General features: G+C 41.7%; 1 protein-coding gene across 5 annotated transcripts; it reads right to left on the bottom strand.

Annotated features, from left to right (window-relative positions):
• Nucleotides 1–1012: 1012 nt before the first annotated feature.
• znf512b (zinc finger protein 512B) lies at nucleotides 1013–24515 on the bottom strand. Of its 5 annotated transcripts, XM_041060017.1 has the most exons (18): nucleotides 24424–24515; nucleotides 23684–23907; nucleotides 22024–22155; nucleotides 13820–13899; nucleotides 13537–13665; nucleotides 13006–13181; nucleotides 12624–12907; nucleotides 12460–12531; nucleotides 11358–11492; nucleotides 10238–10365; nucleotides 8907–8999; nucleotides 6288–6386; nucleotides 5412–5675; nucleotides 4922–5272; nucleotides 4429–4530; nucleotides 4173–4235; nucleotides 3494–3592; nucleotides 1013–2436 (listed from the first exon to the last, which is right to left on the bottom strand). In XM_041060017.1, exons 3-18 carry the CDS (start codon nucleotides 22151–22153, stop codon nucleotides 2092–2094), a joined length of 2550 nt encoding a protein of 849 aa, XP_040915951.1. In that variant the 5' UTR covers nucleotides 22154–22155; nucleotides 23684–23907; nucleotides 24424–24515; the 3' UTR covers nucleotides 1013–2091. The 5 variants fall into 5 exon arrangements, with proteins under 5 accessions (XP_040915951.1, XP_040915943.1, XP_040915961.1 ...); XM_041060009.1 differs by having other exon boundaries at nucleotides 23684–24463; XM_041060027.1 differs by having other exon boundaries at nucleotides 5412–5573; nucleotides 23684–24463.
• Between the last annotated feature and the right edge of the window lie 1851 nt (nucleotides 24516–26366).

The following is a 26366-nucleotide window of genomic DNA, read 5'->3' as shown; positions in this document are numbered from 1 at the left end:
ATAAAATTCATATTTGATGTTTCATGAAAATGTTCAGCTGACATCAGTGCTTGATTTAAATGATGACATTGACATTTGTTGGTGCAAATTTTGGAGGACTTGCCAGTGAGGAGAAAATGGCAGGATGGACTGATGGACTTAACTGAGTTGTATCAGGTCCTTAAGGTAGAGTGGCAAGTAAAGCACCCTTATTATCTCACCAGAATATCCTCACATCACAACTTTACCCAAAGCTATCAGACTGCTACCTACATAATACACACAAGAGAATATAAAATAGATTTATCATCTGTCTTTTTTTAAGTAAGCAAGTCAATATTTTTATGGACATAGACTGCAAATATAAATCAAATATTTATGAGTTTTCATTTGCACAAATTGTTAATATAACTGTGGATTCAAGTATCTACTTTAAACGTGTTTAAGTGAAAATATTCTCTGATTGCACACATTTTAGAATTGAAAAGTAATTTAATAATATTGGATTTAAATCTGAAGCTAAACTAGCTTTAACTGGTATAGCAGCCTTAATTCAACAAGACCAGTTATGGCTTTGCGTGGTGAGTCATAATTATACAGTCATGTTGGATTATGGATACTATATAGAAATAGTTAACAACGCTGCTCATTACCCATGTAAAGACAAATTTAGTTTTTCTGTAGTTAATTTTTCATCAGAGTAAAATATTCCCGCTCCTGTGCCTGACAGCCGTTAGGCTAAGTTGAATACTCCTGGAGTGCAAAAATACAAGAGGGGAGCGAGAAGGGTTAAGGGTTAAAGTGCAAGGCAATAACTTTGAGCGTCCAGGAATTAATTCATATACATTATTATATGTGAATCTTCATTTGCAATTTTTCTGTTTAATAAAAGATTTTTTTCCTCAACCTTTCTATAAAAGATAGTATTTTTATTCTCTCTTCAGTTCTTCGCTTCAAGCTAAAGCAGAAGCCAAAATATGGCCTTCTTTAAAATGGTGTCACATCATTTGATTGTGCCGCAATGGTGCAACAAGCTTCACACAAAATTCATCCGTCTGTCCAACATTTAGCTTTGCCAGTCCTATTTTAGACAGAATACTTCAAGTGTTTTTTTTTGTTTGTTTAAAATCAATTTAACAGTGCCATATTAAGTATTATTGTAACTAACTTATACCTTACAAATGGAAATGTCAAACAATCAGTTTTGGTGGTATCCTGCTTACTAATTTCAGTGTAAAAGAACCATGGAAATAACCTTTTGACACGTAATTATGGTTGTCAAAGCAGATACCTTTCATAGTCATGTGATGCAGATAAAATAAAATAATAAAAAGAAATGTCACTGATGTGACACCCACATAGATGTAGGAAACACAGAGAGGAACATGATAAACAACTGACCAACATTTTAGCTTATATGACATTTGCTTACTTGAAACATGAAAAGTAAAATATAATAAACCAGAAAGAAAAAAAAAATCAAGTTCAAAACGACATTGCACTACAGCACACACTGCAAAAATTCTGATTGCTCATGATCCAATTGGACGTGTCAGGCTTGAAAATGACAGATGGCATCATTGCTTTGAGTATATAGATATATAGATATAGATATTGTTTATGTACACAGTACAGTATATCTGTGAAAAAATGTGAAAACACTAGCTATCATTAAATGACTTCACCATGCTAATAGAATATCCTTTTTAAAATCTCTCAAACACAACATGAATCTCGTAGAGAGAGCTGCTCTCCATTTGTTTGGAATACTACCTCTGTTTAGAAAAAAATGCTATCCACATGGAAGTCAGGATTTTATCTTCGATTAGTACTGACACCCTTGCTGTGAGTACAGAAACTGAAATGTGTGCCTTAAAAAGGAGACAAAAGTGGAATGGAGAAATAAAACACTACTGTTACATGAGTATTGTTCATAACAATAGACACATTAATTCTGGGATTTCAAATTCAAGATTGTGTTTTACTTCATAATGGCTGATTTAACTTTCTTCTCAGTGCCAAGTCCTTGTGGAGTTAGAAAGGTCTTTTAGCTTCCTGGCATAACATTTACAGTAAGCATCCTCTCTGGCTCCTGGGTCGACAAAAGCAGAGCTACTCTGACAATGACAGCCTCTTGGGTTTGCTTCGTCTGGCAGAGGAGGGGGTGGGCTGTCTGTTTTGGCCTGAATTAGCACTGTCTGTTGGGTCGGGGATCAGGGTTGGAGATTGTGTTGGGCCCAAGGAAGGAGTCACGGCAGGGATTGAATTTTGAGTAGTGGCAGGTGCTTCAGTTTTTGTTTGAAGAGGCGCAACCACAGGGGGGCGCTCTTTGGGTTTGCGGCCCCTCTTCTTACCAGTGGTGGCACCGTTTCTCACCTCAGCTTTGATCCCGTTGTTCTCCGGTGTTTTACTCTTGCTACTGGAGACCACTTGGCTAGCTGCTGCACGAAACCAGTTCTAAGGCGATAAAACACACTCTTAGTAGTTACCTCAAGCTCTGAAGAAAGAACATTTTTAAAACATACACAGACACAGACAGATACATAATAAAGATAAACATAAGGAATCATGGAATCTTAAATCCTAGATTTCATCTTAATTTTTGACTCACTCAGAAGCCGAACACACTAGTGCCGTTTTTTTCTATAATGAAAATGAAACATCACTTGGAAAGTTCATCTTAACGGTGTTGCCGAGCTTCCCACAAATGTGTCACACTTCTGTCCAGTTAATCTCAAACCAGCTCCATGTGGTTTAAGTCTGGAGACTGTGCTGGTCTTCCATACCATCTAGTTCTTTTCTTCTAAGCTTTGGGTCTTTATGTTGCTGTAGGAATTACCCCTGACTAACCAGTCTGTCTTCCTTTGTTAGTTGCCCTTTTCTCACCATTCTGATAACAATCTACAGTTCTACTTCCTGCAGTACAGTACTGCTCTAATAATGCGTCAGAGGGTGTAGTGCCACAGTCTGTTCCAACACGGCCTTTGTACAATTTTTCAGTTTTTGTTGACCTAAACTTTTTTTTTTGAGTTGCTTAAATTTCAGTAAAAAATGGAAAAAAAAGTGTGTGTTCTTAAAGTTTTGACTGATAGTGTATATAACCTTCGTAACTGTAATTAGTAGTGCACACCAATACCGTTCCCAAGTTCCCCAGAAGACTTGTAAATATGCTTTTGTATTGTTGGGGAAAGTTGTTATTTTGTGGGAGCAAAAATCAGTATATTGAACAAACAAGTTATTATGTCAAACCTACTGTATTTGAGTGGAAAAAGAGATTAGTATTCCAACAAGACCTGTAGAAATTCGGTCCAAGGAGTTAATAACTTGTTTGCACAACATTGGCATCTTGTCTCCCCACAAGTTAACACCTTGTTATCACAAGATAAATACACAATCTCCTGTGACTCGGCAGGGTATATTAACAGAAGTGAAAATTCTGTCAGTAGAGTGATACTAAATAACACAGAAGTTTGTTTTAAGGCTATCTGTAAAATTTAGACTGAGACTAACCCACCTGTGAATGTGTCTTGCTGATGTGGTATTTGACACCGCTCTCTGAACTGAACTCTTTCTGACAGATCAGACAGGTGTACTTCCCCAGTTCTCCACCACCCTGAAACACAAACCCACACACGTGTATATATATATAGTATAAATGTGTATAGGATAGTACAAATGTGTATATATATATATATATATATATATATATACTATTGTACTATTGTTATTCTCGTGTGGTGAATCTGTTGTCGTTATCATTAACACTGCAGCACGTGGCCTCTAACACACTCAATACTTGGTATCAATCAACACCAGAAGTTGGAAATTAATATATGCATCAGTGTAGACAATATTTTTCTCACACCTTTTAGTGTTGCACTGCAATCCTGTGTTGAAGAAATCAACACATTTTTTCACATCAGCAGCTATTTTCCAACAGTATTTTGTTTTCAAATCATGTTAGCAAAGTCTATAATGTCCTTTATGACTCCTCTAGATAACTGTTACTGGCTACACATGTTCTACACATGTTCTACGTGTCCTTTTCTGTTTATTATAGGATTTTATTTTCGTTTTTACCTCCAAATTTCATCATACTTATTTTCTGTGGGAACGTAATCTTATTTTTCTTTAGCGTCTACAGAGACAAATATAAGCAGACTGGTCTCTTTGCTGCAGGTGGGTGTTTGTACCTGGCTGCAGTTGGCGAGATGGGCTTTCAGCCCTGACACACTGGAATAGACAGCTTCACAGTTCTGCGAAAAAAATAAAATAAATAAGCAGTGAGTGAACAAACTCACCCAATCCATATTCCTGTGTTATGAGTAATTTTAATGTTATAAAGCACATGAGCAATATCAAGACAAATCTCTGATTCAATGGTTTAATTCAAATATGGGAACTAATTTTCTGTATATGTCGACACATTAAGACAGTTAATGCTCTTACTTCATTGGTGCAACAGATGAAGCCCTTCTCCTTGACTTGGTTCTTCCAGGATTCTAGTAGTTCTGGGCTGAAATTGGGGAGGCCAGGGCGGGTGTAATTTAACTATACAAAAGAGAACATCTATATCATTATTCCTGGTGGTTTCACCATTTACTGTGTGTGTAGAAAAAGAAGAGCCTGGGAGACATGTTCATCTGCTGGTTTCACCTTTTACCACCTGCACCTGGTGTTTTTGTGGAGCCTTTTCATGGAAAGGTTAGCTTTGATGCATGTCAGTGTGTAATCCTTTTTTTTTTCTTCTGTATGTGAGAGTGTGTGTTGATGGTATTTTTGACGGAGATGTCTTCTTGCAGTACACAGTGCTAATGTATGTCAGTGCCTGTGCCTGTGTGTGAGCTCAGTATGCATCTGTTTCTGTCTATTCTTTTCAGGTCTCCATGTCTGCTAGGAATGCAGCTCATGTGTGCATAATGCATCCACTTTCTGTCCTCACCCTCTTGCTGTCAGGCACCAGGTCATCCTTGATGCGGCGCTTGGTGCCCCAGTCTTTGGCCAGCTCATCTTCTGCTATCTCCTGAAGGTGGAACACTGCCACCTGAGCTGACCGGCGCCTCACTCTGCCACTGGGGGTCCGTTCAAAGTCCTCCCCCTGGCTCTCATTCTGTGCTGCTTTTTCACTGTCTCGCACCCTCTCCTTTTCTTTTTCCCTGTCTTTCTCTCTGGCTTCCCTTTCCTTCTCCTTAGGCTGGCCGGATGGTGCTTTCTCCTGCCAGTCCATCTTCTCAGGCTGGCTTTGCTCCTTCTTGCCTCCTGATGGAGATTCCTCATTCCTGATGGAGACCACCTGGAGGAGCAGTGGGACACTTCTTTGAGTGGAAAATGTGGAGAAACTTTGGCTACTATAGTAAAACAGGCTTATACACAGTGGAAAACATCTGTGTCCTATATTTACTGCCGTTTCCTTATGCTTACTGTTTTCTTACCCTCTCTTTGCCGGTGTTGTTGTTGGTGTCAGTTACATTGTCCTTGTTGTTGTTGTTGTTGTTGTTAGTGGTGGCTGTCATGGTGGTCGTGATGGGCGGGGAGTGTTCGGTACGCACATGGTAGTCTCTGCCAGCCTTGGAGCGGTAGGTTTTTCCACAGTGCTGGCACAGAAACACAGGCTTCTCATCGTCAGAAAACTCTCCTCCACAACGCTTCTGGTGATACTGGTAGCCCATCAGACTGGAAAAGTGGGCTGAGCAGCCCTGTACGTGTGTGTGTGTGTGTGTGTGTGTGTGTGTATGTGTGTGTGTGTGTGTGTTTGCACACATAATGTTTATGTAATTATATGAGGCCAATGACAGAAATGGGACAGAATTAAAACAAACATTAAGTAGGGAAAGGGGGTAAGTGAAGCAAAGTGTAGGTTTAATGGAACAATATCACTGCATTGGGTTAATATTTTGTGGTTCCTCTTAAAAGGACAGAGAAAACAGGAGAAAACTGTTCATTTTTTTCTGTGTGAAGACATGTCACTGTCGAGAGTCTATTTTTCGCAGCTCTTTCTCTTCCTCTCTCTGCCTTTTGCACTCTAGTGTGAGTAATGGGAAGCAGAGTGTTGATGTGGTTTTGGGCAACATGTCAAGAACAAGGAATAAAGGAAAAAGGAGGGAGAGAGGTAAAAGGAGGCAGACACAAAAAGAGGAGCCTGAGGAAAAGGGAGAAACAAAATCGAAACTGGCATTTGAGGAGAGAGGAAAATGTGACATGAAAGACAGAAAAGTTGGACAAATGGAAATGAAGGACACAGGAAAGCAGTAGTAAAGACTGAAGGAAAGAAAAAGAGAAAGGGACAGTAAGAAAGGAGGAGTGCATACCTCACTAGGACACTTGATTCGTCCCATCTGTTTGAGAACTCGGCGAAGCCGTTCTCTCTCCTCATGCTCGTCGCCCGTCTGGCCTTCGCTCCCCGAGGGCTGAGGGGGAACAAACACAACGTTGCATAAATGTGTCCCACCACAATACCTCCGCCCTCGCTCCTAAGTTTAAAAAAATCGTGATGAAAATGTGTTTTCCATCTTGGGTGTTCACACTGTGCCAGGATCATTAAATGGTTTCATGGTGAGGCTGTTACTCAAGGCATGTTTATGACAACTGTCAAACTCATGTTTTCACTCGAGTGTTGGCTGGTGCCAAACCCCAGCAAAGACCAGAACAACAGATGGCAGGGCTGCCAGGGAGAAGAAAGAAGAGAAGTGCAGGAGACTGGAGAGAGTCTGGACTTAGGAATCCCAGTGGAGCGAACTTCATGTGTTTTCTCATGTGTTAACGCACAGAGAAATAAGTGAGATGACTGAGATGGAACCGCAGCTTTCTGTGAAGGTAAGGATGTGATGAGATACCACCAGACTACTTCACTAATTCAAGTAAAACACGCTCAAGCCTGCAGGCAAGAGAAGAGACAGGAGCTCAGCATCTGATTTAAACTGGCAGGGGAAGAAACAATGGAACAACATCGGCATGTATTCTTAATGCCTTCATCATAGACCGAGTGAGTAAGGGAGTGAGCAGGAGAGTGAGAGAATAGGCGGCAGTATCACAGTCATAACACCGACATCAAGGTCAAACTCAGTGGGTGACCCCTGTCCTTCTGTCAGCATGCTGCGTTTTCCCACAGTGGACTGGGGTTAGGTCATGTGACTGCACTAACAGCACACTGGACCCAGGGTTGGTGCATACGCCAAATCAAATCATATAAAAATCAAGTCAAACTTCACAGAGCCGTAAGTGGGAAAGTGATCTCAGACTGTTGGACCCCGCTGCATACCAGACTGAAGCGCAAACTGCTTCTCAGAGAAATTACTGAACACAAGTGGTAATAAAACCAGCAACATACACACAGATTAAACTCCTAACAAAAACAGTAGGAAAAAAAGTCAAATTAATCAGAAAAGTATTTTTGCCATTCCCATAAATGAACTCATAAAAATATGACAGAGTATTTTCAGAAACAACACCTCTGGAAATCTGTCCTTAAATTACCAAGCCTGCCAGGACTTGTTGTGTGCCATGGGGACAAACACCTACCAAGAGCCTCTATACCCAAAACATTTTGTCCACTCAAAGACACAAAACAACTGTCTTCTTGAATAAATGAATATTTGAATCAATGTTGACAATATATACTCTGTACAGGGGCCGCATGTAAAATGTCCTCCAGATGACCGGCCTTTAAGTGCCAACATGACCACAAACGAACCAACAATATCTAACACAGACTACGAAAAATAACATGACTTATACTGTTAACTGTTAGATACACAGGCATAATAATATATAAATGTAAAAAACTAAATGCTTAGGGGGCTCAGGGTATGTCTGACAATTCTGTGATTCTGAGTAATGTGCTATTTCTTTCTGGTCTTTTGAGTTTGATTGTACTACAGTTTAAAGTTTTATTGAGAGGTAATGATAGCATAATCACAGGTGCCAACACGTTAACACAACGATGTCTTTCAGCCAGTCTCAAAAGTTTTAATTATCTAATCTGAAAACTTGTTGAAAAGTTCAGGAGTTTCCTGTGGATTTAACACACAGATAGTGCTGTCTTTTTCTCTACTGGACTGGAATGGTGCTAATAAGGTCAGGGCACAACAGGTCCAGACTGAAGACAAATAGCGGTATCAAACAGTTAAGCTTGGCCGACACAGATGGCACACTCATCTATCATTAGTATTGAGCAGGCAAACATTACACACCCAAACCCCCTATCACATACATGCATGTGAACACACAGCACAGAATACACAATATATAATGTGCTCACACAAAAACACAAACACACATGCAGCATGTCACAAGGTTTGCTGCACATACATTCATTAATCTTTCATGCTACTTTTTGAAATAGGCAGTGTTGAATTATTCAGCAAACTTCATAGCAGTACCATTGCTCTAATGCAGGAGTGTCATGATAATATCTTAATGAAGCTCTCTGCTGTCAGAGTTAAGACAGCTGCAGAAAGAAATGTGAGCACTTCAAGGATAAGAATACCAATCACCAGTTCAAATGTATCATCGTTTACAAACCCCAAGATCAAATTTTTTAGAGAGGGGCACAGCAGCTGACAATGAATATGCAACAGATACAATGAAGGATAGTTCACGGGAACGAAATTGGTTTTTGACGATGGAGGCTATCTATATGGGAAGCCAGCTACATGCAGGACACCCCGAAATGAGCCCAGTGAAAGCTGACACTAGCATTAGCATATGGTGGATTTCCATACATAGAGTTAGGAGTGTAAGTCTGTCCAACCCCTGAATAGGTGTAGTGCTTTGGTGTGGTGTCTAATAACTTACTACTCTGTTCAGAGGGTCAGTGTGGCAGTGGTGAAACATTTGCTCTCTGAACACCCAAAGCATCCCCATCTGGATACTGACTACTGAGTGATGGCTTGTGAAGTGCAGATTAAATGCAAGATCTGTGGGTGTACCTTGGTGCTGTGTTCAGCCATGGTGTGGTAGTTGAGACCGGCCTTGGACCTGAACTGTTTGTGGCACTGCTGGCACTTCAGGGCATCCTGGAGCTGTAGGGGTTGAAGGGCAAACAGAGGATCAAATAACATTTCTATGAAAGGAAACCAACAAGTAGCCAACTATTGCTGGCGTTCGTCTTTACTGAATCTATCAATATAGCAACATTTCATCTATAACCTATTGGATTTTGTTATTAGTGCACAACTCTCGTCAAAATAAAGGACAAAAAGGACATATAAAGCAACTTTGGGAACCAGAAAAAGCCAATTTAACACACAGTGTTCCTTTTCGTAGACTTCTCTCATCGCCTCAGTATTGATTTGGAAACGGAGGTGTTTTGATGGTGAGTGACCCAGTGCTAATGTGGTGATTCTGTCATTGCTTAATGGCAGGCTGTCACTTTAATGACACACAGGCCACTGGGTCTCAGAGCCATTAAAATGGCTGTAGGAACACTTCTTTCTGAGGGCCTGGAGGCTACTGCACCACTCGAGCTGGATTTTCCTCAGGGGAGGCTCAATATAATGTAGTTGTATTAACTTTTTCCATGCTTCTTCCCCTACCTCATTTATTACTATTATTGACCACAATTGAGAGCAATGCAAACAAACCGCAGAAGTGTATGTTGCCTTTCCCCTTGATCTATTTCAACTGATATTAGCTTTCATATCAGAGCAGATGAGTTAAGAATATTACATGGTCGAGATTACCGTACTGAGATACTGCCTGATGTTATTTCTACAGCCTTCCAATCAATATCTTTACTGTAAAGGCTCCCCAGACTCTGTACAATGGGGTCCTCAGGGAGAGGTATCTAATAACGTTGCAGTCAAAGTTATAATCCAATGTGGAGATTACAGCTCTGGGTTGAGAGAGCTTTATTTCATTCTCAGACAGAAAAAAAAAGTTTAATAAGTATGGCATGGAAAAGTTTTGTCAATATGTAAACTGGTTTTTGAGGCATTGTGCTGTCAGTTGAGCTCCTGTAGATCACCGTGCAGATAAGCACATCACGTGCATGGAGTCTCATGTTACACAGAATCCTGACTTCAACATGAACAGAACCGGTTTAAATCTTCTGTCCAGATGATATAATATTGAGGACATTCGTTTCGTATTCAAATTTTCAGCAGGCAGGCAGGCAGGCTCCTCTAGAAACAAATTAACTGTTCTGCAATTATATTAACTAGTCTTGTAGGTCTTTCGGTTTCACAGCAAGCTATTCCAGAAGTTGTGACAGCACACCCACCCCGCTCCAGTGTGATGGACAACTGTATCGCCCACTGACCTTCTGACAAATCTCCATGTGTTTCTTGAGGCCATGGATTGTTTTCCTGGTGACGATGGAGCAGGTGGGACACACCACTTCACCTCGCTCTGAGATTGCTCGCTGCCACTGGATGTCAGGAACAGCACCTTAGAAACATGAAGATGTGACGGTGAGTTAGCCAATCAAGTATTACTGGTATTATGTCCTTATGGGAATGACATTTCCTTTTGTGTACTAGGTATTGCTGTTTCCTTGTCTTTCAGTTTTATGCTTGTATTAGCAAGTGATATTATCTACTGAGTGAGTCACTTATGTAAAATAATCCCTGAACATTTGATTTCAGAACGCCAAGAATAAACAGTGGCTCTTGATCATCTAGAACAGGCTTATTTTGTAATCACAACAAGGTCACAGTATTGTATATTATAACTCTTATTAGTCATCTACTTAACAAATTGATTAATCATGAAACAAATTATTTATTCATATTTTTTTACATAAGCTCAGCAAATTTCTTACATTACCTACAGTATAAAAACAAGCCGATCAGGTCTGTCTGCAGCAGTTAGGCTATTTGAACCATAAATTTAATCAGTGTGTTTATCAGGTATAACATGTATTACATTTCAGTTTGAACCCATCTGAACTTAGGGTGGGGCAACAAACCTAAATACATTTTGGTTATTGACCAAATTATTTCTTTAGGACCAAAGATTGAAACAGTCAGTGAGCAGATTTAAAGCTAAATGTAAATGTATATGATTTACAGTCGTGTTAAATTTATCTTTGGACAGATATCACAATCAATAATGCTGTGACGGTTAGCCGATTAATTGAGTAGTTGCTTGAAAGAAAATACAGTAATGTCTAGGTTGTTAATCTATACTAACAACAGTTTTGAAGATCCATTAATAATTTAAGAGATTTGTTCCAATCTGTCTCTAATGCTAGTTTTGCTTTTCTCTGTGCTCTGGGAAATTGTGAGGGATATTTCTAACTATTTTGTGATATTTTATATAAAGTAAGAAAGAAAGAAAAAAAACATGCACATTACTGGCAACACTTTTGAATGATAAACAGAAGAGGCCTATATTTCTATGAACAAACTCATTCACTTAAAAAGCTGACAAGTGTTCACCAGAGCTTGTTGTGGCTGGGTCTTTCTTGGAGGACTGACTTGGAGCCGGTCTTCGCTGAGGCTCCTCACTGAACCCACTTCCCTCTGGTCTCTTCGCACGGCCTGCTTTCAGCTTCTCCTCCACCTTAGTCATACCTGCAACACACACACACACACACACACACACACACACACACACACACACACACACACACACACACACACACACACACGTACACACACACGTACACACAGTCATGATAGTAATTAATACGCCCACTGAGAGTATTCAAGGTAAAGTGAGACATACAAGCAGAGACGGACAGATGGAGGACAATGCTGAACAAGAGAAATACTAAAAAGGGAAAACTGACGCTGAATATAAAAAGGGAAAAGAACTCAGTGGGAGCAGATTTGAAAATGAAAAGAAAAGAAGGTTGTTTATGAGTTGCACCAGAATAGTGACAAGCAGACAAGAGAGAGAACAAGAGAGAGCAGTGAGCCCTGCAAACTGTGGATGATTTATTTGATAAGTGCTGATAAGTAGTTTACCACACTGTGCATACTATATGAGTCACTGGACATTTTCAACATATGAATGAGACAGAACAAGAAAGAGAGACTTGAAATGCAGTGTGCATGTGATGTGTGCTTGGGGTCTGAGTCACTGATTCATTTCACCACATGAAACGCCTCTACAGTTGCCACATTAGTACTGTTAAAAGACCAGTACCATTGATCCGTAGTAATAGAGAGCGCTCACATTTACTCACATGGCTAGTCACATGATGTCGTATAGATCTTTCGCACAAGGCCCAAACCCACAATCTCCATCCCTATCCGCCAGCAGTGGAACATTTGTCCTCCCAAGGTTTCCATTATTCAGTAAATAATCACAGGGTTCCTGAGGCTTGCTGTACTGTCAGCAATCGATGATGAATCAGCCAGTACAGCACAGCACAGCACAGTCTCTTCTTCAATTCTTTTATTTACTTATTAATATTACACCCACATGAGATTACAACACAGAGTTGTATGATTATTGTGGGCAAGTTTTCATAAGAAAGCATTTGATGGTTTTCTATCAACAAAAGGGTGAAGTGAGAGAAATGTTGCTCGCTACCTTTCAATCCAAACGTCCCAGATATAGAAGGCTGCTCTCCAGTGAATTTCTTAGGCGTTTTCTGCTTCCGTCCTGACCAAGAGAAAAACAAAGCAGGGAACAGTCAAACACATACAGTGTAAGTGTAATGACAGTCCATTACAAAAGAAATGCTGTAATCTTACTGTGCCTCATTCGCTCCGGGTCTTCGTCAGGGAAAGAAGGGGGAAGACTTCCCCCCTCGCTTTCGCTGCCCCCCGCATCAGACGACGTGCTTTGGGACTGCGACTGCTGGGACAGAGGAAGGACTGGCTGGGACTGGTGAATCTGAGGTGAAGGCTGGCTGTGGCTGTGCTGTTTCCTCTCACTCTTCTGGTGGGCCAGCTCACCGTTTTGAGAGGGCGTGGACACCTCGTGGGTCTTTTTCACTTTGAAGAACACCGGAGAGGGGGGACTGTTCTCCATGGGCCTGAATTCAAAGAACGAGGAAGGACAGTTTTGGGTAGTCAGCATTATGACATTACTAACACCATTATGTGGGTCATATGAGCTCTAAATCCCGGTCACCTTTTCTTGGTGTTGGACTTGACAGGACTCTTTTGAAGTTTAGGCTGCTCATCCTTGGGCTCCACAGTAACCCTGTCGGGGTGGTTCCACAGCTTGTGCTTCTGCAGGCGCACCTTTGTGGCAAACACTGCCTCACAGTAGGGACAGCCATGACTCAGCTTCTCAGCTACGGTTGCCTGATACAAACACAGACATGAGGAGAGGGGATTTACAGTGAGCTTCCTCCCTATGCAAAATTAAATGACAGTTGGTAGCTGTTACTGGAAGCCTTGAGTTGGCTCGTCACTGGTCCTTTAAACAATCCATGTAATTGCTCACATATAGTCAATAATTGCTAAATATTTGGAGAGTGAATGATATGCATTCTCCAGAAGTTTAAACTAATTTCCCTACTCATTTATCACTGACTATTATTGTCCTTATTGTGAGGGTTTTCTTCAGTGCTTTACCGTGATTCACCGTTAAAATCTACTCTGAAGCATGAGGTAGAAATAGCCGCATAGCAGGAAAGAGCAGAGGTTAGTGACTCACCCCCTGGCAGCGTTGATAGTGGTACTTGACGCCATAGATGCTGGGAAACTCTAACCAGCAGCCTGAACACGGGCATTTAACCCTGGAGCGGCGCTTAAACTCTTCCTTCCATTGTACTATCATATGGGCCTGCTCAGGGGTGAGGAAGAAAGAGTTGAATACATGCAAGGGTTATCGCTATACTGTGCTGTATATCATGCATATTCATGGGGAGCAGCCTACTCTGTGCAAGAAAAATGATGCCCACTTCAAACACCCACTCAGTTCAAAGAGAGACACTCACAGGGATGCTTCTCAGTTCCTGCACTTCTGCTTTAGGACGACCTTTCCTCTTCCCCTCTGCTGGCTCATCACACACCGGACCTGGCACAATGAGAGAGAGAACCATTTCTGAGTTAGCAAAGAGCACTGCCAGAGCTTCATATTCGTAGAACAGAAATATTAATGACGAGGTGTATCGTTAGAATCTCAAAGACAAATGCACGAATACCCAAAAGCAGTAAAATACCTCTCCAAGCCTCCAAACTTTAACACACAAGACAAAAACAAATCCATACAGCCATGGTGGTGGGTTTGTATAGTGAGAAAAGTTAAGATGTTAGGTGTGACTGTCAGAGAGAGAGGAGGAGAAAGTGCATGGAGCGTGTGAGTGTGAGAGAGAGAGGGCAGTGTGGGTAAAGGCCTTCTGTTGAGCTAAACAGATCAGCTATAAATCGCTAGTGCCTGAGTGAACCTCTGACACAGCACACAGCAGACCGACTGGCTCAGCTCTATCTCTGCTCTCTATTACTCCCTCCTTTCATCTCTCATACTGCTGCTTTCCTTTTTTCTCATCCCATGTCCAGCTCTCTCACTTTCCTTCCCTTTTCTGTCCTCACACCCTTCCTGATCTTTGTCCATGTGAACATCAGAGGACAGGCAGTACACTGGCTCATTACTGCTCCCTTCTCTGCTACAATTAAACCTCTGCACTATCAGCTCTGCACTCTATTTCCTCAATATACTGCTGCCTGAGAGAGGGAGGGAAGATGGAGAGAGCTGAGGATGAGCGTATGCATGTGGAGAAGAGGAGGGGGGTGACAAAAGGGAGGAGAGGAGAGCACAGGATGCTGAGGGAGAGATGAGAGAATTGCAGAGGCGTATGACTTCTTTTTCTGACCAAGCAGAATACTGAATGACAGTGCAGCAGGTAGGAGCCGAGGCTGTACTCTGCTCTTCAGAATGATATATCTTTACATGCACTCTCAACTCCCCTGCATTGATCTGGCAGGATCGGAGAGCGGCAGCAGAAAGGAGGCAAGCAAGAGACACAGATGCTATTCAGTCATATCAGATCTAAGAAATGTCAAAGGGAAACTACCTGAAGTAGAGATGATAGTCCCTTGTTGTGAAGTGTAATGCAGCAGTGGTCTTGCACAGACTCTCTTTTGAATCTGTTTCACTTCCCCATGCTAAGAAACATGACATTGTGTCTACCAACTGCTTTCTTCTCCTGCAAACTCACTGACAAGCAGCGACAGGATGCGCACATGCCTAGTGCAGCCCATTTGTGGCGGGTCCCAAAGTGGATCAGAGCACTCTGTGTGCCTACCAGGATTATAAAAATGGTTGGAGGATTTCTCATCAAATAAATGAAGTGACTTCCTGCCACTGCTGCTCATACAAAAACAGCTCATGTTGGCAAATGAACAGGCCTCGACACAAAAAACATCTCGCTGTGTCTGTGATGTTAACGTGTACAAGAAACACTACAGGACCAACCCACCACGACCTCCTGTTCTTATTTCCCTCTGTATCTTATTACACAGTATCAACTTTCCCTTTTTCTCTCATTTGTCTTATTTATGTTTCTGACACACAGGCACGGACACAAACGCAGGCTCACGGATTATATGTAATCTTTTACTTCAGACTCACAATAATAATGTAGAAAAAAAAATAAGGCAAGGCTGAATAAGATTGAATGAGAAGTAACGCCGTTGCTGGCTGTGTTTCGGAATAGTTCATGACACAAGGTGTAAACACACGCATCAAAGCACACACTGATACACACAAACAAGTACACAAAACCATTACTGGTGTGTGTGAGTGTGATTTGTGTGCATGGATATGAGTGTATTAATATTCTCCAGGCGACACAACATTTCTCTATTAGCTGTCTGGGTAGCAGCTGGAGAGGTGATGCAGTCGGCGCTGCAGTTCTTGTGCTGAGGAGGAAATTGAGCATGCATTCTAATTCCTGTCTTAGAAAATAAAGGTCTTGTAGAAGAAAGGCATAATTAATGAATTCTGCTCTTGGGAAAGATATGTTCTTGTTGCTATGGGAATAAGATCCACTTGTCTTAGTTACCACTATCAGAGGCCTCTTTCCAGCAAGCAGAACAATTAGGCCCTCATACAGTAGGCTACAATGCAAATAGGCATGTACACACACAAGCCAAGGCAGCACAGGTGCGGGTGCAAACTTACTGTAAAATGAAGTACACAACAGCACACTTGTTTTTCCTGGGGTGATTTGCAAACACAATAAAGAGTGTTCAGTATCTCTTACTTTGTTTTGCTTGCTTGAATATGGATAGCACACTCTGGCTCTCAGACGTTCCAGCAATCACAGCCATTGTCTTGGTATGAAACAAAGCAGGCCCATTGTGTCAAATCTACACCCCGGTTCTCAGGCACAGGCCATGGGGATAAAACAGCTGTTCAACTAATGTCAGAGTATGACTCCGTCCCAGCTGTCTGCAACTGTTGCTCCACACTGGTTAACCCTGGCAGAGGGTTAGGGGAGGAGAGGAGAGAAAAGAAGAAGAGAGAAGAGAAGAGAAGAGAAGAGAAGAGGAGAGAAGAGAAGAGAAGAGAGAGAAGAGAGAGAGAAGAAGAGTCAGGGCCCAGGAGTGCTGGCAGCTACCTAATGATCTCAAATAACCTCTGAGTTCTCCTAGCTACGCCTGCAACTGCTCCCCCTGAGTGCAAGGGTGCACACATTACCCACAAACACACACGCACAGGCGCACACACAGAACAGTCATTTGTTTTCTTCGACAAACACTCACACAGGAGCCTTTGTCTGTGTCTGCACAGTAGGGCTTAGACATACTGTAGTTTAGAAAGACAGCACACACAAATACAAACACCACTCACCACTGACACAACTCTATGCAAAGACGACATAGTATCACTACTTCCTCAATCTCAACAGACAATAGATGAGAAACTGATACACCTGAACACAGTGCAGAATAAACACGCTGACAGAGTCTATGTCCTGTATGTGTAAGCTACCTGGTTTACAGAGCTAGCAACCGCCAGACCATGTCTTTTTCTACTCTTTTGCTTTAAGGTTTAGCCTGTGCATTTTTACTTTTACTTCTTCACAACTTTACCCCCGTCACACATTTTCTGTTTAGTGGCACACCAGCGTACACTCATACTCACACACACACACACCTCCTACTATTTCCTATTTTCCTACATGTTGTTTTTCATCCTGAACTCTCATTTCCTCCCTTCTCTTACACATGCACACACACACACACAGGGTACAAACCTTCCCATCATATACGCACCTCTCTTTGAACACGTCCCCATAATTCCCTCCCAGTCAGGCCTGATTCCAGACAGTGAGTAAGAAGAAGAAGAGAGGTGGAGCAGCACCAGAGCAGTCTTGCTACCCAGACACTGACTAACTGAATGAAAACCAGACTTTCTCAGTGAGTGCGGCTCTCAGTCTCGGTCTTTGTTTTTTCCTTTCTCTCTAGCTCTCTTTCTGCCCTCCCTCTTTCCGTCTTTCTCTGTAACTCTGTATCTAAGATAATCTCTTATATACACACACACGTGTTGACGCACACATACAAACATGTTTCAGCTACTTTCTTATCATATTTATTCTATTTTTTTGTATAAAACTTGTAAAGTACAAAATATTACATCCTACACCATTAAACTTCCTCTGATATTTAGTAAAATTAAACACCTGAGGAGGAAATGTTTATCACTCTGCAGGTGCTACAGGAGTTTATTTTAGGGGGTGAGCAAAAACCGAAAAAAGCCAATGAAAACCATATTCTGCTGGGATCACTGGAAAGAAGAAAATGTGCGCTGTTTGCAACATCTCTGCATTTTCTATGATTTATAGTGGTTCTGTGAGAAAGATCACGAATTGTGCATGCCTAAAACTTTTAGGGATAGACATAAGGGACAACAGACAGGTACGCTGTGTGTGATGCCACCAATGTTATTTATCTATTTCTTCATTTGAAGCCACCAATTTTATTTATCTATTTCTTCATTTGAAGCCACCACGAGGACCAGGACAGATTGTGACAGTGCATTTACCATTGGGGGAACCAAAGTTATGAATTCAAGAAATTTCTACACAGTTTATTCCTATTTCTATTTATTTCTAGGTTTGTACCACTCTATGGCGTAGTAATAAATAGACCAATTGTGAGGGCTTCTTACTACATAAATGGTAATTAGAGCATAGTCAAAGATGAGTGAGTGTCCTAAGCAAATGCAATTCTCACTTGCCTCAGTGGTCTTAACTTCCGTATTGGGAATCACTTTGTGTAAGACCAGGGCTCACCACACAGACCTGTGTTAGACTATCAGTTTACTGGCACCACTAAACCACACTTAAAGCAGCCAAATCAAAGAAAAGAGCTTGGGCTTGAGATTCCTGCTACATAATCTGGTGACTCACAGTACCTTGACAGCCTCTTCAGACCTGCATTGATTTTTACAGCCTTCCACATCAGCTGCATGCTTCATATTATTGGAAACCTAATCTATTGCCTGATGCCCATTTGGCCCACGGCCAATAGCGTGTTTAGTGACATCCAATCACAACAGCTTCGGATGACTGGCCACATATGTGGCTGGTGAATTCCTGGGGGATGGAGCTGACGGGTGAACTGACAACAAAGCAAATAAAATACTTTTTAATGTAAGACTGACAGGAGCGAAATTTTAAAAAAAAGAAAAATATACACAGATGATGGTGAAGTTTACAACTGCCGCAATGAGGCATGTTGTGGTATACTGTACACACAGTGCATCTACAGGTACCCATGGAAAAAGGCATGTGTTTATGTAACAGTGCATACAGCACTGTATATGCGAGCCAGACAGACAATGCCTGCTCCAGACTGTTTGCAGTGTCCTCCTTATGGACAGTGACTCACCAACTCAATCTCTCTCCTCTCCCTACTCTACTTCTTCTTATCTGCCATCCTCAAGCCTGCCAAATAAAGGTGTGACAAAGATGACAAAGGACTCTCCTCAAAACGAGATGCAGCATCAGGCCGAGAAAAGCACCAGAATTCAATTTCATCCCAAAACAAACATTCCCCGATCTATAGCTCTTTATCGATTTTATCTTTTGGTATTTCACCAATTTGGGCGACCAAAAGCATCAGCAGGCGAGAACTACAAAATATAAGAAATATGAGGCGTCAGAAGATTAAAGATGGGTAGTGGGTGTAAAGGGTAGAGTAGGTCAGCGGGGGTTGTGGGGATGGAATTAAGTAGTAAGGCCCAGTGATTCACTACCGCTGATAATACTAATAAGTGAGACAAGAGAGAGTTGAAGCGTTTGAGGGACGATAAAATGGAAAGGAACAGCGGTTATGTGTGGAGAACTCAACAACACACAAGTGAGAGAAACTGTGAGAAAGCAATAGATAGAGAGAAAAAGCAATGTTTGCAGTAACAGGCCTAATTTCAGGGCTTGCCTACAGCACTTGGCAGAACAGCATTAGTTCTATCCAAATACTTTTGCTGTAGGTTGTTTAACAGCTCAGAGTATTGGTGGAGAGAAAAAAAAAATGACAAAAGTAGGGTTCTAATAAGATGTTAACATGAAAAATGGCTGAGTGCAAGAAAGAAAGAAACAAAGAGAGAGCATGTCACCCTCAAGGACCACATCGTTTCCTGTGAGCTGTCTGGTGTGGCAAGGTGACAGTTCAACCACAACACTCTACGAAAGCACACAAACCCAATTTTCAGTCTTTGTTTCCATGTATAGAAGCATAGAGGGATTTAAGGAAACCACTAGTAGAATAACAGTCCAGCCAGACAGGATTTCTTCATAGCTACATTATGCAAAGTTTCCACCAAGAAAGGTTATCAATCAGCATGAGAGCTGATAATACAACAAGGCATAACAGACCAAACTTCCTATGGACGTGGAATGAAAAATAAACAGTGACACGTAGGAAGAGGGCAGATAATTTGGTACCTGGTTATTTGAAGAGCACACTATGTACAATGGGCATAGACTGAGCATTGAAAAACCTCCACAGGGAGCCTTAGATATTGATGCCTTTGTTTCCCCAAACCGTAGCCCACAGCCCCCCCTGGGACTAAGACAAGCTAGCGCCAGGCTCATTATGATTAGCACTGTAGCATTTCTCCTCATCATTAGCTATTGAAAGCTCAAGGCAGTCACTGATGAGTAATATGCTAAGGGGGCCATATTTGAAAAGACAGCTGGTTGTATGAAAATGTAAAGTATTTTGATGCAGACGGAGCTGGTATAATTGCTGGAGGAACTACAGAAAGACCAGTCGCAGTCACTGAATACCTTCTTGCTTTAGCCTTGACTACATCTGAGGAAATCATAACCCATACCGGTTACGGTGTGGTGGTTCAGGAATACAAATTCCACTGCAATCAAGTGCCTTTTTGAAAGGAAAATGTACAATTTCTTGAGCATTTCTTATGTTCTGCTTTGTGTCTAAATTTATTCCTACTGTTACATTAGGTTCTGCATGTGTTCCAGTAGCCCTGTGTTTCCCCCTTAAGGCTGCTGGATGTTCTTAGAGAATCTTCAAACCATAATCACATAAAACTCCACTGGCAATGTTACCAACTAAGCCTCTCTAAAGGCTAGGGAAACCCCTGGTAATGTTCCAGATAAGAGCAACTTTCCAGCCAAACAAGACAATTCTTCAACTACAACATAGTGGAATGTAGATTCTTATCTTGTGCAATCAAATTGTGCTTGGAGCTGTCCTTAAAACAGACTTAACAAAAACAGACTCCTTAGCACAGACCTGCAGTATCAAAAACACTGATATAATTACTATACCAGTATTTTTGAGAAGCTGTACTTTAATGAGAGTCAAAGCAGATCAACTGTAGAAAGAGAAAATGAAATGAACATGCAGAAACAGTAGAGTCAAGTTACCAGAAAAAGCCCCTTAAAAACCGTGGCCAACCGATCACCTGTGATAGCACTACTTAAACACACACACATACACAGTCACACTCATAATCATCGGCCTTACTCAAAAACGAACTTAAGCCAAGTGTGTTTCTCTCAGTTCTAGCCTTCAGTCTCAAAACAATAGGAGCAGTGCCCACCACCACCTTTACACTGATTGATTTATAAACAACCCTTGTTTATTGAGTAATAAAGTGTAAAAAGTCTATAAAACATAAGACTGTGGCTGCAGAGAAAAAACTGTCATTCAAATACACAGCTTTCTGCTATAATAAATTCTTTAAGAGCAATAACAACACATCAGCCGACAGCTTCTATACAATGAGAAGTCGTAGAACATACTATGAGACTGTGCTGTACTGCTAACTATGATAAAATGAGGCAGATAATCATGGACATGAACACGAAAAATAAGCTTTGCATTATTGTCCACGTTCACACATGTGCACGCACCCACATGCAAATCCAGCCCACAGGGCTGAATGTTAACACAGAAAGAACACAAATTGAAGCACCTACTCTGGTATTGGTGCTCGTGTCTCTGGGACTGAGAGGCTATTTTGTAGCAACCAAAACAACTGGGTCATATTAGAGCAGCCCCAGTTTTCCAAGTCTGCCTGACTCTATTAACAAAGTCATGATGATCTGCTGGTTATTGGATTGAAACATAATTCCCTAGTCCGGCTCTCTCTGTCCAAAATCTTCCATCTCCATCCAGATGGCTTGGGGTTTCACTCATGTCAGTGCTTGGCAATACTTGTTTGTTTGGTTTTCTCACTGTAAGGCAGTCTGAGGAAAAATGTTGTAGTTTCCAGTCCCTTCTGTGGTGAGAGGGGTAGAATTACATTGAGGCTGGGGAACCATTGATTCTTAGTAAAATATAACCCATTCAAAAAAGCAGCAGGGACAGTTTTATGTATGGTATGTTGACCAAATCCTCGAGAAATAACACTCGAGCTCTGAACAGCAAGTGTAGAATTACAAAACTCCAGCTGATGGAAAATCAATGGAATATAGAGGAAATGTGCAAAAATACAATTGTAAATGTCACATACTATATGTAAGTATGTCATGTTGTATGCAGACAATTGCTATTCTTTACACTGCATCACCACGTGGACTTCAACCTGGAATCAGTCCACGAACAAACCTGGGTCACACAAACAAAAGCTCTCCCAGTTCCCACATTCCCAAGAAACAGCGCATAGATCTAAAGTCACACACTATTTTCATTCAACAAAGTGCAGCAGCTCGTCACTCACTATGTTTGTTGTTTTCGGGGCCTGGTGTGGTTCTGAATGGGTCCTGGGGATGTCCATGCTTGGGGGTCCGGCCCCTTGGCAGCCCCGATGAGGACAGCTTCCCAAGCCTAGGGCCACTTGGGCTCTCCATGCCTGCAATGGTAGTTGAGGGGTTACAAACACACAGGAGAGACAGATAGCTAGACACAATATTGGGCTGCTTTCTGCCCTCATTAATCCTGTTCCATTGCCTGTCAAAACATTATTAGCAATGTCCACTGCATCAATAGCCTCTGATGATGCTGTCTCCTTGTTCTACAATGCACTTTCTTCATGTCGGCCATCGGTGCTATTGGACTGAAGGTTATCTGAGTGGAGGCACACACATCATCTGCAGTGGTAATGAGGGTGTGACCTTCCATGTTTCATTTCAAAATCAATACTCTCACTTACACGCTAACTCCATGCTCTGCCCATTAGACAAAAGGTGAGTCAAAGAGAGGTGGGGGGATACAAAGCTTCTTTCCTGAGCTGCCCTGCTTTCTGTCTTTATTATGAAAATCAGTGATGCATCTCTTGATCAGGTCAAACGGTCAGCCGCAAAGTTTTTTTTTTTTCCTTTAAATAAGTGCTAATCCTCATTTGTTGACTTCTAGATAAATTACACAGCATAGTCCACCAATCCATTATAAACTTCATCACCATCATCATCCCTCTTAAGCCTATATGTCACTTATGGGCTCTCGGTGCTGAACCCCCATTCCTCGCCAGCATGGGACAATCTAATGGATGAAGGCTGACAATCGCTAATTATGCTAAGTGGGACTGATGACGATCCAACATGCTTTCTCTTAACACGCATTGATATCACCGTCCTAATGAATTACAACAGCACACAAAGGGTAACTCAGTGGGGGCCACTCAGTGTCTGTTTACACGCCATGCTTTTCACTGTACACTGAGTGATGTGATGATCCGTCACAGTGATAATATGCACACAGTTTACTATAGGTTATTAATAAGTTTGACTTTAAAGGGCACGTGAGCTCGGTGCACTGTGCAAGTTGCAGAAACACTGCACACACAAACACTAGACACCTTCCTTCCTTTTCCTGTATGATGTGTCAAAGCGTGAAGAGAAGGAGCTACACTACTTCAAATTTACAGATGTTGTAAGAAAGACACAGTAGGCTGGTCTGCTGAATTATCACTGTTCAAAAAAAAACATCAGCTTACATTAATTCCCTTTAAAGAAACAGCATGCTTGTTATATTTACTAGTGAGGTTCAGTGGGCATTCCTATAATATTCTTTTAGGATGACTCTTTTTCTTTTAGGTTTGCATTTGAGCACCATAAGTCAGGCTAAAAAACAAAACAAAACAAAACATTGCGGCTGGTGTTTTCATAAAAGATTAATTCTACAAATAAACGACAGCCCCCTACAGCAGCTACATTACCATACATTTCGCTAGACACAACAAAACCTGGTGACACCTACTCACATCTCCTCACACAATCTGCTGACAAACCAACCTGAAAATAAGTATTTTAGCTCCGCACGTGGCACGCTGCCATGCTGTGTGTGTGTGTGTCAACTACAACAAGGTTACAGAGTTCTCCTATCTGGGTGGTTGAGAAATTGAGTGCTCCACTTTCTTCCTCCTGATCGGCCACACCTACCTGAACTGTCACCTGGCTGTCACCCAGCACTAGGAGCCGGGTGGCCCCGGGTCACCCACGTGAGGGAGGAGGGGGTCAGGAGACAGGCACCGAAGTGGGCGTTTTTTCCACCAATGTTATGTTACATGGCAATCACACCTGCTGTGCGTCAAGGACCGGTCAGACTGGGGTTGGGGGGCCAGAAAGGAAGCGGACAGTCGTCACCGTCGTCCTGTCCCCCCACTCTGCAGACGACGACGACGACGAGGTGGAAGAAAAAAAAAAAGAGCAGGGCAGGAGAAGAGAAATTACAATGTCGTCTGTACGTGAAAAGAAATCCAGGATACTTTCACCTTATTCCCAGTTTCCAATTGCATTGCCCCCCTCCTTTCCTGCATTAATATGTATACCACGAGGCACTTCTTCAACCTCTGTCTTCTCGTTAAACACTCCAGAAATATTAGAAATAGCCAGGAAAGATAGGTAGGTCCCCGACTCCTTGAGGAAAAATATTAGAATACGGGATGGTTTATATAGGCAGTGAAGCAAAATGGCGACTTTATTACGAAGGAGGAGTAAAAAAAAAAAAAAAAAAAAAATCCTTGCGCTGGCTGGAGCTAAAGGGAGGCACAAAAATATGTTTAGTGCAGTAATTTCGACGGCTGCGAAACAGTTGGTTAGAGTAAAAGAAAACGAAGCGAAGGAAAATGAGCAGAAACACAAAATCTCGGTCGGTTTTGGTACACTCCTCGGTTCCTTACCTCGGGATTATTTCGGTTTTTTATACGGATATTATCTCGGCGGCCGTGTACAGTATTACAGTAATGTGTGTTGGGTCATGCGCGTATCCACTCCACCTTTGACAGTTGCAACTACAGTCTTGAGGCAACTTGCAAACTCTCGCGTTATTATTATCTATATCGAGCAGATTAATATTGGGGTTTCTGTCTGATAAACTCGCTGCGATACCGGCTCGTGCTGCTCTTCCGACGTAACGGCGCTCGTTCCTGACGAAAAAGGGTCAGGGCTTAAATTCCTTAAATACCCTTCGCCAAGTATTTTTAATGTAGTTGTTTTTCTTCATGCGTCCTCCAGCCTGTCGCAGCTTTACCAGATCAGACTGGGAAAACTGTTACTGTCCAGTCTGTGGTAGGCTGTTCAGGTTGTCATTGCTTTACTGTAGGCCGGTGCTGTAGTCAGTCACTGCAAGTAGCTCTCTCCAAAAAAAAAAAAAAAAAGGGGAATAACAAATACTCCCCTAAAATTTGCCAAATGCTCTGCACAGAAACTACATGTAATGCATTTGTTCTGCAGCGGTATATAAATGAAACCAGGCTTTTGAAATCATGCCAAAATTCAAGGTCAGTATTAAGACACAAGCTATTTATCCTATCAATATTAATGTTAGCCAAACAACACTTAGGCCTATGGTCAATAGCCTACACTCCTGGATTTTGCTGTAGCTGGCTACAGGCTGTGTGCACACTACTGGAACTTACCCATTTAACTCAGCTAATAATAAATGTTTCACACATGGTCTAAAGCCACATCTTTCTTGTATCACAGCTCACTACATGAATAATTCACGGCATCATTGCCACCTCATTCGGTTTCAGTAAAACAACAGAGGGTCTCTCTTAGTCTTTGATTGGTGCCAGTCATCATGACCTAATATTTCCTATTAGTGGAAATCATCTGAAACCATGATGTAATGTATGTGTAAAAGCTGTTTTCAACAGAGCCAGTGGAGGGCAGGAGAGCCTCATTTTTGTACACAGTTCACTGTAATGTGTCAGCCCCCAGTATCACTGGTGTTTAAATACATATAAATCTATTATGTTTTACAAACATTACTTAACAAAAAGAATAAGAGGAGGAGAGTTACAAGATTTCTCTTCATTGAAACATCATAATGCCAAGAGCTAAAGACATATGAGCTTAAAAAAAGTTTTTTGATATTAATCTGCAAACAATTAACAGACAAGTTAGAAAAAAAGTCACATGAGAGACCAAAGTACTGATAAATTGAATGAACAGAAGGTATCATTTAATACTTAAATACCCTTCCCAGATGTCAGCCATAAATTATTGCAGACTCCTGTGCAATGTCTTAGTTCGCTATTTAAAAAACTATGTCATACCATAGACACTTATTTAATTACAATATTATATATTAACAAGTTAATCCCTAATTCTGTGGTAGCAACTGACAAGTTAAACAAGCTTTTAAATGTCTAGCCAAGGTTTGTCTGCATTTATCTTCCACTAGGGGGCAGTGCTGCTCTGTGATTTGTCAGAGACAGCCCGTAAACCGTATGGAGACAGGCCCCTGTAGCATCTTTGTCACTTTTAAATGTGTGGTAGTTTTTCACGGCAATGTCATGTGTGTTGGTACAAACACATCACTAGCCTTGATGGGACTCTCAGCTGGTTCATGACACCCTGAGCCTCAGGGGTGTTTCTCTCTGAACTGGCTGACAGCTGCCACTTCCCTGCACAGTGAGTCCAACTGATAAAAGTTAAATCTGCTTGCTTTAATGGCTGCTGATGAATAGTTCACGCAGGGCCTTGTTTGACCTGTGATTAATCCTTTTACTGTGGCAGTGATTTATGTTCCCACTCCTCCTCTGCTGAGTGAGCACAAGGCTATTTAATGGTTTTTAAAACTGGCCAGGTGGAGTGGTCTGTGTCCTAAAAGGCTCTC

This window comes from Toxotes jaculatrix, chromosome 2, assembly GCF_017976425.1.
Source record: "Toxotes jaculatrix isolate fToxJac2 chromosome 2, fToxJac2.pri, whole genome shotgun sequence".
Lineage (NCBI taxonomy): Eukaryota > Metazoa > Chordata > Actinopteri > Toxotidae > Toxotes > Toxotes jaculatrix.
This window is presented reverse-complemented; position numbering and strand designations above follow the sequence as displayed.

Coding starts and splice junctions, on each gene's coding strand:
- znf512b (XM_041060017.1), bottom strand. CDS start 22,153: ATGGAGAGCCCAAGTGGCCCTAGGCTTGGGAAGCTGTCCTCATCGGGG. Junction 9,000..10,237: donor ACATGGAGATTTGTCAGAAG/GTCAGTGGGCGA, acceptor CAACCCCTACAG/CTCCAGGATGCCCTGAAGTG. Junction 5,676..6,287: donor GAATCAAGTGTCCTAGTGAG/GTATGCACTCCT, acceptor ACACACGTACAG/GGCTGCTCAGCCCACTTTTC.